Source organism: Eriocheir sinensis, chromosome 19 (assembly GCF_024679095.1).
Source record: "Eriocheir sinensis breed Jianghai 21 chromosome 19, ASM2467909v1, whole genome shotgun sequence".
NCBI classification, from domain to species: Eukaryota; Metazoa; Arthropoda; class Malacostraca; order Decapoda; family Varunidae; genus Eriocheir; species Eriocheir sinensis.
The window spans coordinates 12,386,095-12,404,185 of record NC_066527.1 but is presented as its reverse complement, the minus strand read 5'-3'; the positions used below and the strand labels follow the sequence as shown (position 1 = coordinate 12,404,185).

Below are 18,091 nucleotides of genomic sequence, written 5' to 3'. Positions count from 1 at the left end.
TACAATCAAAGTACAGTAAATTCAGGCATAGGTAAAGTTTATTTGTAAATGATTTGAAGACTTTAAATCTTATACAAAACCTTCTCATTACTCAAGACAACAAAAGGAAAGCATAACAGTGAACCTTTTTTGTAGACTGTGCCACTGCTTTGAGGTAAACAAGACCTTCATAATTTTTGTAACTATCTGCGATGACAAACAGTTGCCTGTTACTTGGACTCCTTGCCTTATTCCTTGGGAAAAATTCCAGCTGAAACATTCTATTGTTGGCTCCCATTCATTTTGTTGAAACTATTGCTGCATATAACTGAGCTGAGGCCACAGTGTTCTTTGTGTTCTTTTTTATCTGGCCTATAACAAAACTTTCTGGCCCAAGTGTGTTCCCTCAACAGCTAAATCAAATACTGTACACTCTGTTATAGTTTGCAAATAAAAAGAAATCTCATTTCATTTTCACCGAGTTGTTCACTCATAAAATGTTAGTTCATTAAAATATCCATGTCCTCGTTAAAACATCCATTCGGCGTTATGTCCATCAGCAAAGTGTTTGGGATCAAATATCACCATTAGAAAGAGTAACAAACTATGTAAGAAAATACTTATACACGTGAAAAATGTATGGAGGTATCTACTGAAGAATTACCTAAATTACAATGCCATATTGAATTGTTGTTTGAGTCTGAGAAGCAATAAGAGGAGCAATGCAGCACACTCACCCCTGTAGTTTTTCTGGTGGCTCTGTAGCTTCAGCTTGTTCATGGTGGAGGGCAGTGTGTTGGCAGGTGGTGGTGGAAGTGGAGGTGGTGGTGGTGCTAACTAAAGACGACGTGGCGTGGCAGGTCAAGCACATCATTCAGGTTGTTGCTCCATGGGTCTGCTGTCTCCAGGCATTATATTTGCACTCAACAGCACAGCATCACACCGTCTTCTCTCCCTCTCGGAAACTGTGGTTACATGGGTTGCTGGGCTGTGAGACAAGACATCCTAAGATTACAGGGGGAAAAATGGTATGTGTACTGTATGCTGTATTATCCTCACCCTTAGACACTGGATGACATTCTCCTCCGTACCAGTGGTCATGCCCCATCAAGGTAACCATGGAGGAATGACTGGTGAGCTAAAGAACAAGACATATACAATCAAAAGGTACACTAGTTTCAATATGGCATAGTAGGCCACAACTAAACCCACACCCTGCTATTGAGTATACCAGCATCAGACAGAGGTGGAGGATGTTGGGAAAGGCCTTTGTTCTGCAGTGGACTAGTAGTGCCTGAAAATGATGGATACATAAAAAGAATGTCTAAAGAACTGCATTATCTAATCTCTCTTCTAAACATGATATGTTTCCCCTTCCTGTTAGAGCTGCTGGTGTTGTGCAAATTACACAAGTTGTGAGATGCATGTGTTTGGGCCAGCATCACTACTGTCCTGGAATATACTAGAAGCAACAAAAGGGCATAATGATATATATAAGAAACAGCAGAGGGCTCCTTGTCAATAACATATATGTATATGGTGTAAATTCATATAAACATCCTCTGTACCGAGACTTTTTCTTTATCAAAGCGAGCTCTTTCTTTGTTGGTTTATACTACAAGTTGCTGCCTGATATGTGTCGAAGACACCCTAAACCTAACCTAACCTAACCATTACGAAAACCATCATCATTTATGTATGTAGTACCAACCCTCACATATGCAAGTGAAACGTGGGCCTGGAATGGAAGTCAGAGGTCTAGAGTGCAGGTAGTGGAAATGAGTTATTTGAGGAGTGCTTGTGGTGCGAGTAGAATGGATGGAATGAGTAATGAAAGTATGTACAAGCGTTTTGGAATATGTCACGGGGGTGAAGGGAAGAAGTGTGGAGTGGTGGAAGAAGTGAAGCGACAGACTTTAAGTGGTTTGGCCACATGGAGAGAATGGAGGAGAGTAAGATGACCAGAAGGGTGTACAAGAGTGAGATAGAGGGAGGGAATGCTAGAGGACAACCTCCAGTGAAATGGAGGGATAGGGTGCAAAAGTACATTAGGGAGAGGGGGGAAAGATCTTTGAGAAACTTTGAGCAGGCAAAGAGGGAGTGTCTGGATAGAGAAAGTTGGAAACTTCTGCCGTGGACATCCCCTGGTCCTCCTAGGAGCAGGAGCAGGAGCTAGGAGCAGGTGTCGATGAAATGATGATGAGAAAAAACTGATGCGGAAAAGAAACAAGCTAGTGAAGCAGCTTTCCTCAAAACAAGTGTCAAGCAACAAAAGAGCAAATGTGGAAAATAAACTGAAGGACATTGAACTTAGTTTGAAAGCATCATATGAAAGAGAAAACATATGAAGAAAATAAAGCAATACAGGCAATTCAGAAAAACCCAAAGTTCTTTTATGCCTATGCACAAAAATAGTCAAACCGAGAAAAATAGGGCCACTGGAGGACCATAATGGGAAGCTGACTAGTGACCTGAGGTCAGTAGCAAACCTATTAGAATATCATTACAAAAAAGTTTTCAGTGTACCAGTGCCCCGAAAAGTTATAACAAACCCAAGGGAGTTTTTCAATAGTGACAATGATCAAATAACAACTATTAGTGACATCAACTTTGGAGAAAAGGACGTAATCAAGGCCATAGACGAGATTAAAGAGAATTCAACAGCTGGACCAGACCACGTACCAGCAATACTCCTAAAGAAGTGCAAACACTCTCTGGCTACTCCCATCAGCACTATCTGCAGAAAATCTCTCGACGCTGGCTCCATACCACCAAAGCTAAAGTGGCTCTAGAGGATTGGCGTCAAATTACAGGCCAGTGTGCCTCACCTCCCACCTCATCAAAGTATTTGAGAGCATCCTCAGAAACACAATAGTGAACTTTTTAGAAGAGACTAACCAATTCAACCCAGGACAGCACGGGTTCAAGAAAGGAAGGTCTTGCCTCTCCCAGCTACTGCACCCTCATGCCAATATCCTGGAGGATGCGAGCACCGGGAAAAATGTTGATGTGGTCTACCTGGACTTTGCAAGTGTTTGATAAAGTAGACAATGGAGTGCTGCTACACAAACTCAGAAAGATGGGCATCACTGGCAAACTGGGCATCTGGCTACACAAGTTCCTACACGACCGGAATCAAGCAGTGGTGGTGGAAGGCACACTCTCAAAAGGCACAGGTGTAATCAGTGGAGTGCCATAAGCCTCAGTGCTCTTCTTGACCATGATAGGTGACATCGACCAAAATGCTAAAGCCTCCAGAGTAACTTCTTTTGCGGACGACACAAGAATCTCCCGACAAATAACTAGAGAGGAAGACACAGAAGAACTACAGAAGGACCTGGAGGGAATCTACAAATGGTCATGGGAGAACAATATGGTGTTCAACAAAAAAGAAATTTGAGGTGAGGAAATATGGCACAAAGGAACACCTAAAGCAGTTCCAGTACAAAGTGGACATGGAAGAAATAGAGGTGAAGCACACACATAGAGTAAAGGACATCCAAGACCTTGAACAGGTTCAAAGGCTGTTCACAAGGAGGCTGGTCGGGGACTCCATAAACTACTGGGAGAGGCTAAAACACCTCAGGCTGTACTCTCTGCAGAGACGAAGAGAGCGCTACATCGCTATTTACGTCTGGAAAATCCTTGAGGGCATGGTACCAAATCCAACACACAATGAGTAGGGTGGCACAGAAGGTCAACACCACCCAAGGTTTGGAAGGTCCTGCACAAGGCGGTCACTGGATATCGGGTGAAGTCAAGCACGGACGAACTCGGCGCACATGTGGTAGGTGAGTATATAAGGGGCTGGAAAGGTACCCCATTACAGTAGTCTCTGTGACAACAAAGTGATCAGTATGGCTAGTGTCTGCATTGCCAGCCAACGTGATGTTACTTCTCGACAGGAAGCCCTCCAGTGTGACAGCTGCAACAGATGTCAGTACAGGGTGTGTGGCACTGGAGTCCCAAAGGACCCTTACAGGTACAGTATTATACTTTTAAAAATGTTTACTGAACAAAAACTATTACATTGTGAAAGCCAATTTGTAAAGCTTGCTGTATATATCTTTATTCCACAAGGAACATATATACCTATTTAGATTACAATATCCATATGAGTTCAACCAGGGTGAACGCAGCACCAAGAAGCTACTTCGTGCTTGTGCCCATCTGCATGGCTCCAGTGTTTGAGCATACATAAGTATGAAAGGAAAGTGCTTAAAGTAAATCGTTGAATTCATGTTAAATTTGCTGAACCTGAATGATGATATAGTGTCTGTGATACAGTACAGTGTTTGAACATACACAAGTCTGATTACACTTTAATGAGAGGAAAGAGCTTAAAGTAAATGGTTATAAATTCATGTTAAATTGCTGAATCTGAATGTATGATACAGTGCTTGTGTGTAATGTATGTAAAGTGCAAAATGTATGATGTGTATTGTATGAAAAGTATGACCAGTAGTTCTCGTGTTATTTAGGTTTTACCAGGCCTACCCTTTATCAGACATGGCGAATTTCACTGGTAACTAGATAACGCAAAATTATTGATCCCCATTTTTCGGCCATAACTCAGAAAATACAGCACATGGAGCTAAATTTTGGATACTATATAGTTCATATGTATGTCTACCTACTGTCAAAATTTGACGAAGATTGAACCAATATTTTTTGAGATATGGGAGTCCAAAATTTTTGCGCTGAGTTCGTGCGCCGATTGTGCCAAGTTTGTGTGTGCGCCGAGTTCGATGTAATTCTTAATTTTGATGTCCAGCACTTGTGTTTTTTTTTTTATAAGTCACCATTTAATTTTGGTGTCCAACACTTTTGTATGTATTTTTTCTTATCAGGGATTCACCATACCCATGTCTAACTCTTTCAATAAACACATTTATGTGATTTGTACCTTAACTTCTGTCCCATAATTGGCTCAAACTTGTACTTGTTAAAAAATAATCCTCCTCCTGAGGCTTATAAGGACTCCATGGTGAAGGTTTACCTTCAGAGGAATCCTTAAGGTGTCCTCTATACTTTTGTGTCTTGGGGAGTATGTAGGATCATTCGTTTAGGCATGAGAGCAGGATTTAAATAAGGGTGGGAATATAAAGTCCATGTTGTTCTCCATGGCCTAGTTGGTTACTTCACTGAGGTCAACTTGTAGATTTTTGACATCATCTTGGTGTGTTATTAGTCTGCTTATTCTTGTGTCGTCTGCGAGTGATGATGTTCTTAATTAATTTACTCATGTCACCTTCCCCCACCATGGGAAGGAGGAGTAGAGTCCCCAACACCACGCCCTGGGGAACTCCGCTTTTATCCCGCACTGCTTGGGTTCTGTCACTCAGAGGCTGGGGGCATATTCTCAACACTCCGGCACCCAAGCACACATATTTGCAAGGCTTTCATAGGCGTTTTGGGCATTTCCAGGGGTAGCTGAATGACCCTGGTGATAGTTTGACCCTCCTTCTGTTCGATGAAGGTGAAAAAATCCTCATGAAAACTCGATTAATCTCCTTTTCGACCTTTGGAAGTAGTTGATGTGGGAGGTGGCAGCATCTGTGAACACCAACATCTTACACAGATTCCTAGGTAATACTTTATAAGTCCGCCTCCCCCTTCGCCACTCCAGCCCCCCCTACCCCCCAAGACAAGATTTTTCGGCGCATCATACATGTGGGGGGTCCAAGGGGGGCAGCCCCCCTTGATTAGCAGGGGGGCAAGGGGGGCTGTTAGGTTATAAAGTTGGGACTTTCCTTACTTTCAAGACTAGGGAATTTTCCTTCATTTAGGGATTTTTCGAGGGAAATTTTGGAAGCCCATTTTTCGGTGATTTTGGCTTCCCCCCCCCAAAAAAAAACAGTTCCCCAAGCTTGTCTTGGGGGGTAGGGGGGGCTGGAGTGGCGAAGGGGAAGGCGGACTTCTTATAAAGTATTACCGATTCCTATTTCTCTTCGAATGCCCACTTCTCTCTTGGTGCAGGAGGGATGGCAGGATAGAAAACGGACCATTACGTTGTACTTTACATATACCGAGTGTTAATAATTACTTACAACTAACTCCAGCAGCCTCCGTCGGAATTATACGAGCGTCGGCCTCCTCCTCCTGCAGTGTCTTAGGGAGCTGGATAGGCCATAGAACCATGACCTCTAGGCCCCTGAAGCTGCAGGTTGCTCAGGAGTGTATGATATAATTTCTTCTTCTTCTTCCGAGTGTTTTAGGAGGCTGGTTGGGTTCTCCTTCTGTTGTTTACTCATCACCAGTGTCGGGTCAGCCTTTGTAACGGCGCTGCTGTTTACTTTCATTGCGATTCCTTTTTCCCATGTATAAATTCCTGCATGAATAACTACCTACTGCTGTGTATACTTACAGAAGACCTCCTGGAAGAGGCTTACGCCTGTGACTCCAGATCTACGTTAACAACTTGTGGCAGTGTGTGGTGGACGATTTGAGCCTTTTAATTATATTTCAAATCTTGGTTTGCCCAGAATTTATCGAGTCTGGATTCAAACTGAATCACTGTTGTTGCCGCCACCACCCACTCAGGCAGTTGATTCCAATTATTCACTACTCTACTTGGGAAAGCATACTTCCTTACATCCAACCGTGATCTTGACTTAAACAGTTTCAATGAATTTCCCCTTCTCCTGCTTTCTTCTCTAAGTTTCAATATTCCTCTGGTACATGCATCATCATATTTCCCAGTGAGTATCTTATAGGCCTCAATTAGATCTCCCCTTGCTCTTCTATATGCCAGTGTGGGCAGTCTCAGCTTCCTCAGTCTCTCTTCGTAGGAAAGTCCCTTGAGTTCAGGCACCATCCTAGTAGCCCTTCGCTGAACGTTTTCCACAATTTCAATGTCTTTCACCAAGTAAGGACTCCATACTTGGTTGGCGTATTCAGTGCGTGGTCTTACCAGTGCCTTAAACAAGGATTTAAATATTTCAGAATCCAATGAAACAAAAGTTCTTCTAATTATTCCCACTAAATTATTGGCTTTATTTACTTTTTCTACTAGATGGTCAGCACAACTTAGTTTATTGTTTATAATGACACCCACATCTTTTTCTGTAGTAATCCTCATTAACTGTTTCTCCATGTGATATCCTTGATCTTCAACAGATGTTCTTCCTATTCTCATGTATTTGCATTTGTCTGGATGAAATCTTAATAACCATTTTTCACTCCATGAATATAAGTCTAACACATCTTGCTGCAACTTCCGACAGTCATCTTCTTCTTTAATGCATCTAAAGATCTTAGTATCATCCGCATACATATATACTTCACTATCATTTGATATTTTATCAGGGAGATCATTTATGAATATTCTTGTGTCAATGGGTTGTATCATAATATTAAGACATTTCGTCGCCCAAGAACACATAGTTGACAAGGCTTTCGTAAGAGTTGTGGGCATTTGCAGTAGTAGTTTTGGTAGTTTGACCCTTCTTCTGTGCCATGAACGTGAAGAAACACTCATTAGAACCCGACTGACCCCCTTTTTGACCTTTATAAATAAATGATGTGAGAAGCGAAAGTATCTTATAATACCGACCCATGTTCTAACTTCTCCCAGGGGTAGGCAGTTGTAGTCAGGGCAGTAGGCAATGCTCCGGTGCGGTCTTCGTTATTAATTAGCTGCATTTTCTTGTGGCTTCTTGGCTTGTTTAGTGGCAGACAGTTTGTTCGTTACCAATGGAGGCGATCGCCGCCTAGGTAAAGATCGCCGCTAAGTATTTCCACATGAAACTGGCCGATGGGGTTGTGGCGACTGCAATTAATATTATTGTTTTCACGAATAATATCACAAATATCTATTGGTTCAGTTTTCATGTCCGATATTTTCATTATAGTATCACAATTAAATATCCAACGATTATTTCCAACTCACTGAACATTTATCACACACAGTTTACTTTGAGTACAAACACTAATTAATTCGGTTATGTTACAAATTCTCTCAATTTCAGTCTGAAGAACTACACAACGCTGGTCATTCGCTGAGTGGTTGCAGGCTTCTTGTACCCACTGATCACTAATATAACTGGATTGGTTGACTCCATGCATATCCTGAAGCCCGCAGCTGCCATCTTAATTAAGATTCCCTTGGGCCGAGGAATATATTATGTAAAAAATTCGGCATCAACGCTCGCTGAATGGCAGTAGCACGTGGTAAATCACTTCATTACCAAGCTAAGCGGAGGACATGAGGCCCTGCAGCAGCGAAGGGGACGTGTCAGTCTGTCAGAGGTCGACCAAGAAGTGGACGCGCACTTGGGCGGTGCGGGCGTAGCGGCAAACGTCAGTGGCGACCCCGAGGAGGGACTTGGGACTGCTGACGCCTCTCTGGGTGCCACCGCCTACCTGCCGCCGCCGGCATCTCCCCAGCGGCGCCCTCGGCGAGAGATGCGACGGCCCGGATGGTTGAAAGACTTTTGCGAAGTGCCGGAGGACTGAATTTACTTTTTCATATATTTTCTTGAGTTGAATGTTGGGGCAGTCGGGTCGACTGTTTTGTAGGGGGGGATAGTGTTATGCCAGGGGGTAGATCTGATGTGTTTTTTGTATGTGTTATCTGTGTAATTGTGTGTGGGGGGTGCTAGTTCGGGGCGCGGAGGGCTGTTGTTACCGGTGTGGCGAGATATTTTGACCGATCTGAAATCGGTCATAATATCTCGCCACAGCGGCAGCACGGCCGGCGGAGCAGAGGGAGAGTTGAGCTGCGATGGAGGGGAGAACGTGCCCCTGCCCGTAGTAGCGAGCCCTGTGCTGTGTCTGCCAACCCCTCTGTGTACTGGGAGTTACTGTGCCTTGTGAACCAGTGCTTGTACGGTGTTTGAGCTGTCCATTAAAGGAGAAAACCTAGCCTTCGAGCTTCTTTGCCTTGCCTGGCTTGCCTCGTGGTGTATTGGCTGCCCCGGGGAGTGACGGTGTGCCTCTCGCTGTTCTGGGTGTTCACGACCTGCGTGTGGTGGTCAGGGGTTGAGGTGCCACCGCCTGCCCGTGCTGTGGTGTGTATTCGGCGGGGAGGGGGGGGGAACAATATTATTCAATTTCTGTCGACTCCACCCCTGATATAAGTCACTCTGACAAGCTGTGCTTCATTTTCCGATATGTTCTTGATAGTCAGCCTGTTGAAAGGTTTGTGCAGTTTCTTGAGATGAAGGGTCACGGTGCTGCAGAGCACGAGCACAGCATTTGCACTTTTTTAGAAAAAACATCAGATTAAGTTAAGTGACTGTAGAGTCCAATCATATGATAATGCGTGAAACATGAGTGGCAAATACTCAGGATTGCAAGCAAGAATTCGGGAAAAGAATCATCTTGCTGACTTCATTCCTTGCTTCGCCCATTCCCTTAACTTAGTTGGCCATTCTGCTGTGGATAACATATCTGCTGCTTACAATTTTTTTTGAATTGGTACAGAATATCTACTGCTTCTTCACAGCATCGACTCGTTGGTGGCCTTGATGGCCTGCCTGTTGTCAAACGCCTGAGTGACACTTGATGGCCGGCTGCCTACTCCGATGCCTCAAAGGCACTCAACAGTGGATATAAAAAAATAAGGATGGTTTTAGAGCAATTTACAGAAAACCCGGATGAAACAGCCAAGCATGACACGAGGCAAGGGGAATTTTATCCAAGTTGAATACCTTGGAAAATTGCATCTTACTGGTGTTCTGGTCTGTCGTCATGGAAAGGTTTCACCAGATAAGCATAAAGCTGCAGAGCACAATTATGGACCAGAACGAAGCCGTGAAGCTCTTAGGTTCATTGAATAATTATATCGCCAGTTTAAGAGATGCATTTGAGGATTTTGAGGAGAAAGGGAAGATCAAAATTGGTCTTGAAAATGAGCCGCTATACAAAGAAGATACTCAAAGAAAAACAAAGAAGTGTAAAGCTCAGTCGAAATGATGGCAATTCTAAAGGTACTGCTTTTTCAGGGAGGGAGACTTTTAGGGTCACAGTGTTTCTTCCCATGATTGATCACTTGTTAACAACGCTTCAGAAGAGGCTGGAAGCATATGATGCTGTCTCTGGCAAATTTGGCTTCCTATCAAAAATGTCCTCGGTAAACGGTGACCGGCTGAGGGATGCGGCAAAGAGGCTAGTGAAAACCTACCCATAAGACCGCAATACCAGCATCTCCGAGGAAATTGTTCATTTCCAAGAGTACATGAATGAACCTGAATCTGATGTGTGGCTTAGTCAAAAAGGTGAAAATAAGGGAACCTCTATTGCAGTGAGAATGCTTCAAACCATTGTTAACAATGAAATGCAGGATACTTTTCCAAACATATACATTTGTTTACTTTGTCACTTCTCGTCACAAACTGTTCTGGAGAAAGGTCTTTTTCTGCACTGAAACGTATTAAGAATTACCTGCGATCCACTCTGAAAGACGAAAAGCTTAATCATTTGGCAGTAATGCATATAGAATTGTCTGTGCTCCGGAAATTAAATTTGAATAATGTTCTGGGTGACTTTGTTTAAAGATTAACGAGAAAAACGTTCAAGTAGCTACATACATTTGTAGGCCCATATATGTTTAACTTTATAGTTCAGTACATGTATTTTGGTATTGTTTTGTTTCATGCTAATTAAAGGTACTCTGATAAGATATAATTTTCTTTGTTTCTTCATTAATTACTTCATTTGTAATTCAGTATACTAAATAGTACGAAAAGAGAGCGTGAAATGGGGAGGGGGATGTCAAGGGCCCAAAGAAGCTTGAAGCCTTGGGGCCTGCCATGGTTTAGGGCCACTTTCACAGTCATTTTATTGGTTTTGATCATTACCAATGGCGGCGATCGACGCTATAGCATTTCCACGTAAAACTGGCCTATGGGGTAGTGGTGGCTGCAGAGGAAGCGAGAGGTGTTGAGAGTGTGTGGCAAGGTGCGGGGCTAGGCTGATCCCGCAGCCGCCACTACCCCATCGGCCAGTTTCACGTGGAAAACTATAGCGTCGATCGCCGCCATTGGTAACGATCAAAACAAACAAAATGACTGAAAGCGGCCCTTAATACGGCACTGAGTAGCAGTAGTGGGAATCTTAAGAAGACCAAGAGCCGGGCCCCACTACGAAAGACTGCGACGGAAGATTGACAAGAAGATCCAGGAGGAGTTGATGAAGTTGAAGATGGAATGGATGAAAGAGAAAATAGGCGATGTCAGCTTCATCGACCTGGACTAGGCGCTGGAGAGGGACGCGGTGTTCGCGGCGGACGGCGTTCACCTAAACGAAGAGGGGACGAGAAGGATGGGACAGCGGCTGTGTGAGAGGGTGAAGATGAAGTCCCTCCGTCCGGTATAGGCTGTATGAATGGGCTCGAGTGCCCTGGTGCGGAGAAGTGAAGACACCAACCAGGCGAGTGAATGTATGAAAATTGGATGTTTAAATGTGAGAGGCTGGGGTGTGGGGAAGTATGAGGACGTGTGCAAGGAGCTGAAGGAATGAAAGTATGATGTGGTAGGTCAGACTGAAACACACCTCAGAGGTAGGGTACAGTCTGAGGAGAGTAAGTATGTGCATGATGTTAGGAAAGGGCCGCGAGAAACGGGCGATGATGGGAGGAGGCGTAGCCTTTCTCCACCGAAAGAACTTGAAGATGGAAGAGTTGGATGTAGGAAACAGTGCTTGCAGTGAGGATGTTTTGGCTGTGAGTGGAATGCAAGGATAGGAAGGGCAGACCAGAGAGAGTAGTAATGGTTGTTGTATACATGACTGTAGAGGGGGAAAGGGCAGCTAGAGAGAACAGGGTGAAGTACAACACCATTAGGAAAATTGTGAAGGAGCATGCAGGAGAGAGTGATTATTTTAGGAGACATGAACGCACACACGGGTATGCTAGGTGAACGCATGAACAGGAATGGAGAAATGTTTGCGGAGTTTGCAAGCGATATGGATCTGGAGAACCTGAATGAGACTATGGCAGAGGGACGGGTGAACTGGAGTGCAAGAGACCAGGAGTCGGCGATCGACTGTGTTGGTGAATGGAAGAATATGCGTGAATGTGTGTATCGCATGTGGATATATGAGGAGGGAATGATTGATATTGTGTTTGACCATAATATGTTGACAGTAGAGTGCATGTTGAAGGGCAAGAATCAAATAATAAAAAAAAGAGGTCAGAAAAAAGAAGGAGGCTAAGAGATGTAGGATGGGAGGATTTTCACGTAGATCTGAGTGAAAGAAACAGGGAGTCTGATGATGTGCAGCATGATGTGGACGCACTGAATGAGAGGCTTAATTTTTTGTAGAGAATGTAAGAAAAGCTGCAGTCCACAACATAGGTTATGTCAAAATGAATGGTAGAAAGCATGTGAGCAAACCGTGGTGAAATGGAAGTGTTAGGGGAGCAAGGAAGGAGCGGAAGAGGTTGAATAGACTGTGTCGGCAGCTGAAGAGAAAGAGGCAGGATAACGAGGAAGCTGAGGGTGCGTATCAGAATGCATGGGAAGGATATGTTAGGCAGCAGCGACTGACGAAATGAACGATTATTAGTGCGAAGGTTGACTGCGAAAGAAGTGTGATTCAGAGCCTGAGAGAGAAGGGGCTTGAGGGTGACCATGAATGGTATAGATTCCTAAGAGGTGAGAGGATGAGTGACGGTGAAAACGTGGAAAGGCTGAAGGTGGATGGTGAAATTATTACAGATGATAAAATGAGGGAGTCAGTCAAGGAGTATTGGGAGACTCCATACTTTCTTAGCAAATGTGAAACTCCGATAGTATACATACTGAATAAGATTGGACCCAGTACACTTTCCTGAGGGACTCCTCTTCGCAAAATTTAATGAACTGAGAACGATTTACCTATTTGCACACAGTAAGTTCTGTTCTCAAGGTAGCTCCTCAGATAATCCAGCGCACCACCCACGATTCCAATATTTTTACAATCCTGAAGCAATAAACTGCTCCATGGTGTCAATCGCAGCACTCATATCTAACAAAATCAGAACACCGCACTTCCCTTCATCCATGAGTACAATTGTTTACCACCGAACAGAGAGTAGTTTCTGTTGAGTTAAGCCTCCTGTAAGCAGACTGATTATCCGGTACAGCTTGCACCGCTAGCAGATGCTCCATTAGCTGATCTAAGATCACATTTTCAAGTATCTTGTTGGATAGAAACGTCAAGTTGGATACTGGTCTAAAGGAACTTAAACACTGTGGGTCCAGTTTACCTTTGACAGGTTTCACGATCGTCGCTTTCTCACTCTCAAGAAAAATATTGTTTTCGGTGTTAGTGTTAACCATTTCGGTCATAATATTTAAGAAATCACTAAAGTCTCCACTCTTAATGATGTCATTTATCGGCAAGGGATCATTATCACACTTCGTCAGTTTCACCCTCAGTCTCGTCTACACGGCCGACGGCCGTGCTGTGTAGACGTGCGTTGTCCTGTGCTCCGTCCGTGGATGCCCTGCCTTCCACGGAATAAACGGTGTCTAGAGGACATGGCTAACGAACATTCCTACTCGGCGGCTTCCGGGCAGTGTCCTGCCCCTGAGGAACGGCGCCTGTGGTCTGAGGAGACTGAAGAGATGGCCGACTCTGCCGAACTTGACCCTCGCCTTTGTTCGGAGGACCACGTGGCCAGCGCTAGCAAGCGGCTTAAGCCGGATAATCCTGGCTGCCTCTCCCCCACTGCCTCTCTTGTTAAAGCTGCCACCGCACCCATGGAGGGTGTGCAGTCTGGTAGCTCTGAGACTGTCCTGGTCGACGGTGAGGTGCCCCTGGAGGACACGCACCCAGCCGCGCCCTCTGTTGCCCCGCGCCTAGACTTCCCCGCCGAGGCCGGGCTGACACCAGCCCAGCAATACACGTGGTTTGCATCTCTACTGAAGCAGCACGGTGAGTTGGAGCCGCTCTTCAAGGAGGGTAGGCTCCGACCTTATCTCACGGTCAGGGACGACGTCGCCTTCTACAAGCGACTCCTCACTGAGGGGTTCCTCGACGTAGTTTTGGTCGAAAATGCAGCGGAGCGGCAGCACACTGTCATCATCCACAATGTGCCGCTCTACATGAATGCCAACCTCATTGAGACCCCAGACAACTTTCTGTGGTTAAAGCGCAGGTATGCGGGCACGGCCCCTCGCCCGCAGCTTCTTGGAGCGGTGGTTGGCCACGTCCCGACAGAGGTGCACCTCCCCGGGGTGGGTCGTAAGGCTGTGGAGCCCTACACGGCGGAGCCCGACATCTGTCGCCACTGTTGCCGGTGGGGCCATCAGGAGTGGCGCTGCAGATCGGCCCCTCGGTGCCGGTATTGTGCGGGCACGCACAAATCAGCTCTGTGCCTCCAGAAGATCCAGGCGGGCACACCCGTCCCCCGTAAGTGCTGCAACTGTGGTGGTGAGCATAACGCCCACTACCACTCCTGCCCGATGAAGCCTAAACCATCTCGGGTCGCGGCGCCTGACCACCACCCTCAGCAAGGCCGCCCTAGGGTTGTGTTCCGCCCTGCTCCTCTCCCTCAGTCTTCGGTCTGGGCCCGGGGGGCTCCCACAACGTCCGAGTTTCCGCCCCTGCTGCCCCAGCCTCACCCACTGCCACCCCTGTGCCTCGCCAGGCTCCTGCTCCGGCACCCCAGCCACAGCCTACCGTCCCCCCTGTGCCGGCTGCCAGTTCCCCCGCTGTCGATGGGTCGACCCCTGTCCTCCATCAAATCCTCGCTGCAGTCACCCAGCTGCAGGAGACGCTGGCTGCAACGATCTCCAGGGTGGCGGCCTTGGAGCAGCGAGTCTCCACGCCCCCGCCTGTGCGTGAGCTCTCCTCCATCCCGGCCCCTGCTCCAGCTTCAGCCCCGGCCCCGTGCCCTGCCCTGCCCTGCCGTCTGCTGGTGAGGCCATGGACGCCGATAGTGGGGACAGTGTGGTTCCCCCTGCGGGCCAGATGCAGAACACCCCTGCAACCCCACCGGCTGTGGTGACTGCAGCTGCCGAGGGAACGGCCGAACCTCGCCATGGCCAGACGGGTCCTTCACCTTCACCTGCTGATCCTCCACTGCAGTGGGAGGCCACACTCCAGGTGCTGCTGGCGCAGTTTGCTTCCCTGACTCAGCAGGTGGCTGAGCTCCATCATCGGATCACCCCACTCCTTGACCGGCAACCACCCCCTCCTGACCAGTGAGTGTGTCCGCCTCTTAACTTGGAATGTCAACGGGCTACATGCCCGCTTCACTGACCTTCACTCCTATGTCATCACTCATAGGCCAGATATCGTTGCTCTTCAGGAGGTTGGGCCACGGGTGTCGGACCTGAGGGGGTATGATTTATATGTCTTAGATGGCGCAGCAGGCAGTACCCGGGGGATGGCTACGTATGTCAGACAGGGGACGGCGATAGTTTTTGAGGACATGGGTATTAATGAGGGCATTGAATATATCACTGTTTCTTTACTCCATATGGGTGAAACCCTATTTTTTGTTAACACGTATGTTCATGCGGGGGCTTTAAATCTTGCTAACTTTCCTGATTATGTTCATGAGGAGCCGACTGTTCTTGTGGGGGATCTTAACTCACGCCACCGAGATCTTGGTAGTCACCGCACCAATAATGTCAATGGTGTCCGCTGGAAGGCCTTCCTTGATGCCTCCGAGACGGCTGTCCTCACGGGGGATAATGTGCCCACACATGTTCAGGGGGGCAGGTTAGACTATGTCACTCTTTTTAACATGCCAGCTTTTACTGCCCAGACCCTTATTTCCAGGTGTTTGCTGGTGACCACTTTGCCCTGGAGACGACCATCCCGATCCAGCCTGCCCCTGCTGTGTCCCGGAAGCGGTTGGCTGTCCCTGCTGCCCGGATGCCGCGCCTCGTTGCCGAAGTCGGGGCGTGGTACCATACTGTGAAGGGATCCTTTACCGACGCCGCCTCGCTGTACCACGGCCTGCTGGACACCGTCGAGAGTTTTGTTGCAGCTGGCAGGGCCCCTCCAAGGCCCGCCAAGCGCCGCCTGCAGACCTACGCCTCGGACCCGGCTGTCTCCAACTGTCAGCGCACCCTTGCCTCGTACCAGCGGCGCTGGCAGCAGGACCCCGCCGATCGGGCTGCCCGCGATGCCATGGTCGCTGTGGCGCGCCACCTCACTGAACTCAGACAAGAGACCCGGTCACGACACTGGGTCGCCTTCCTTGCCAGCGTGCGCAAGACCCGCTCCCTGCGGGAGGTTTGGCACCATGTCAACAGGGTGAGAGGGAGGACCAAACGGCTGGTGAGTGACCCTGACCCTGCGGACCGGGCCCAGGACCTGATGCGCCAGTGGCAGAGGGCCTCCTCCCTTGGTGGTCTCCCTGCACAACACCAGGCCGAACTTGCCCGCCACAGGGAGCGGCGGATGGCCCTCGTTCAGCACCACGTCACACTTCTGGATGACACATGTGTCCCCATTACCCACGATGAACTCCTTCTTGCCGTCAAACATGGCAAGTCGACAGCCCCGGGCCACGACGGGTTGACTTACGACATTCTTAATGCCTTACTCGTTGTGCAAGGTGACAACCCCCTGCTTGACCTGTTCAACATGTCGTTTGCCGCAGGTTGCCTCCCCCCTCCGTGGAAAGCTGCATTGATCGTTCCCATCCCCAAGGGTGATGGCACCTTTCGCCCTATCTCCCTGACGAGCTGTGTGTGTAAACTGTTAGAGCGGGTGATCTTGAACAGACTTCTCTATAAGCTGGGGGACCGGCTCTCCCCAAACTTACATGGGTTTATGAAGGGCCGTTCCACAAGTGACTGTTTTCTTAAGTGCCTTAGTAATCCAGACGTGAATTGTCGCGCTTTTGTGGACTTAAAAGGGGCCTTTGATAGGGCCAACAAGGATGTCATAATGGAGGAACTCACTCTGAAGGGTGTCCGTGGAAGACTCTTAAGCTGGATCAGGGACTATTTGTATGGTAGGAGGGCGCAAGTGGTCTTCCAGGGTGCTACCTCCACGGAGGAAGTGTTTGAGCTGGGCACACCGCAAGGGGGTGTCCTCAGCCCCATGCTTTTCAACATTTTAATGGACAAAATTGCTCGGTGGCCCTTTCCGGGCAATACTCAGGTCATTATCTATGCAGATGACATCCTTGTGCAATGCAGCAGTCCTGCTCTTCTCAGTTTAGCTTTGGAGCAGCTGTCAGCGCTATGTGAACAAATGGGCCTTGTCATCAATGAAACTAAGACGAAATTTCAAGCCAGTGGGAGGAGAGTTTCTCACCTGCCCAGCGTTAATGGCACTCCTTTAGCTAGAGTTCCTACATACAAGTACTTAGGCGCCCCTGTCAGCTTCCAGAAATCTGTGCAGAGCGTCACTCATGTTCAGGACATCTGCCTTCCTAGGTTAGCTCCTCTTAAGGTTTTGGCTAACAGGGGCCTTGGAGTCGGCATCCCTGTCCTCAGGATGTTTTACCTTTCTGTCGTGAGGTCCCTCATTGATTATGCTGCCCCTGTTTTGGTACAGTTTAGTGCGGCACAACTTCACCCCTTGGAACTTATTCAAAATGAGGCCATGCGCCTCATTCTGGGGTGCCCAGAACTGCAAAACTTGAGGTCATGAGGGCAGAACTGAATCTGCCTCGTGTTGTGGACAGAATCTGGGAAATTACTTGTCGCACCGTCAGCCGCCTGCTTCGTGCTGGTGCAGTGCCCCTTCACCAGGCACTGGTAACTCTGCACCGTGACTCCAGGGCTCCTGTTACCTCTTACCTTAGGAAAATTTATCTCATGTTAGCAAAGACGGGTGTGTTAGAGGCGTGCTTAGGACTAGTTTACTCCCCAGCCCAACCTGCATGGCCTCCCAACCGTGTCAGTGTAGACATTGAAAAACTACCTTTCCCTAAACGTGTTTGGCTTCCCCATGTCCTCCAGGATCACTTCATGATAAAACTATCCTAGTACCCCGTTTTCGGGCTGTATATGTGTACTGTGTTGGCTTAGTTGATGGCAGCAGGTCGGGCTGTGGTGTGTTCATCCGGGATTACGCTTCCCCCACACAGTACACTGACATTGAGGTTACCAGGCGGCTGCCGGGGTACCTGTCCTCGACCCGGGCTGAGCTGTATGCCATCCTTGAGGCTCTCCACACTGTAGCAGCTTTGCACGAAAATGTCTACTTGTTTGTC

The 18,091-nt window shown here is 47.5% G+C and overlaps 1 protein-coding gene across 3 annotated transcripts in view; it reads right to left on the bottom strand.

Annotated features, from left to right (window-relative positions):
* LOC127000700 (GATOR complex protein Iml1-like) overlaps window positions 1-6,337 on the bottom strand; it is a 39,328-nt gene extending 32,991 nt beyond the window's left edge. Inside the window, exons 1-2 of one of the 3 annotated variants that reach the window (XM_050864702.1) lie at window positions 6,030-6,337; window positions 717-967 (exon numbers count right to left, since the gene is read on the bottom strand). In XM_050864702.1, coding sequence (XP_050720659.1) covers window positions 717-759 — 43 coding nt within the window. In that variant the 5' untranslated portion in view covers window positions 760-967; window positions 6,030-6,337. Of the gene's footprint in view, window positions 1-716; window positions 968-3,611; window positions 3,631-6,029 lie in introns of those variants that run through there. The other 2 variants (XM_050864704.1, XM_050864703.1) reach the window with 2 other exon arrangements.
* Window positions 6,338-18,091: the final 11,754 nt, after the last annotated feature.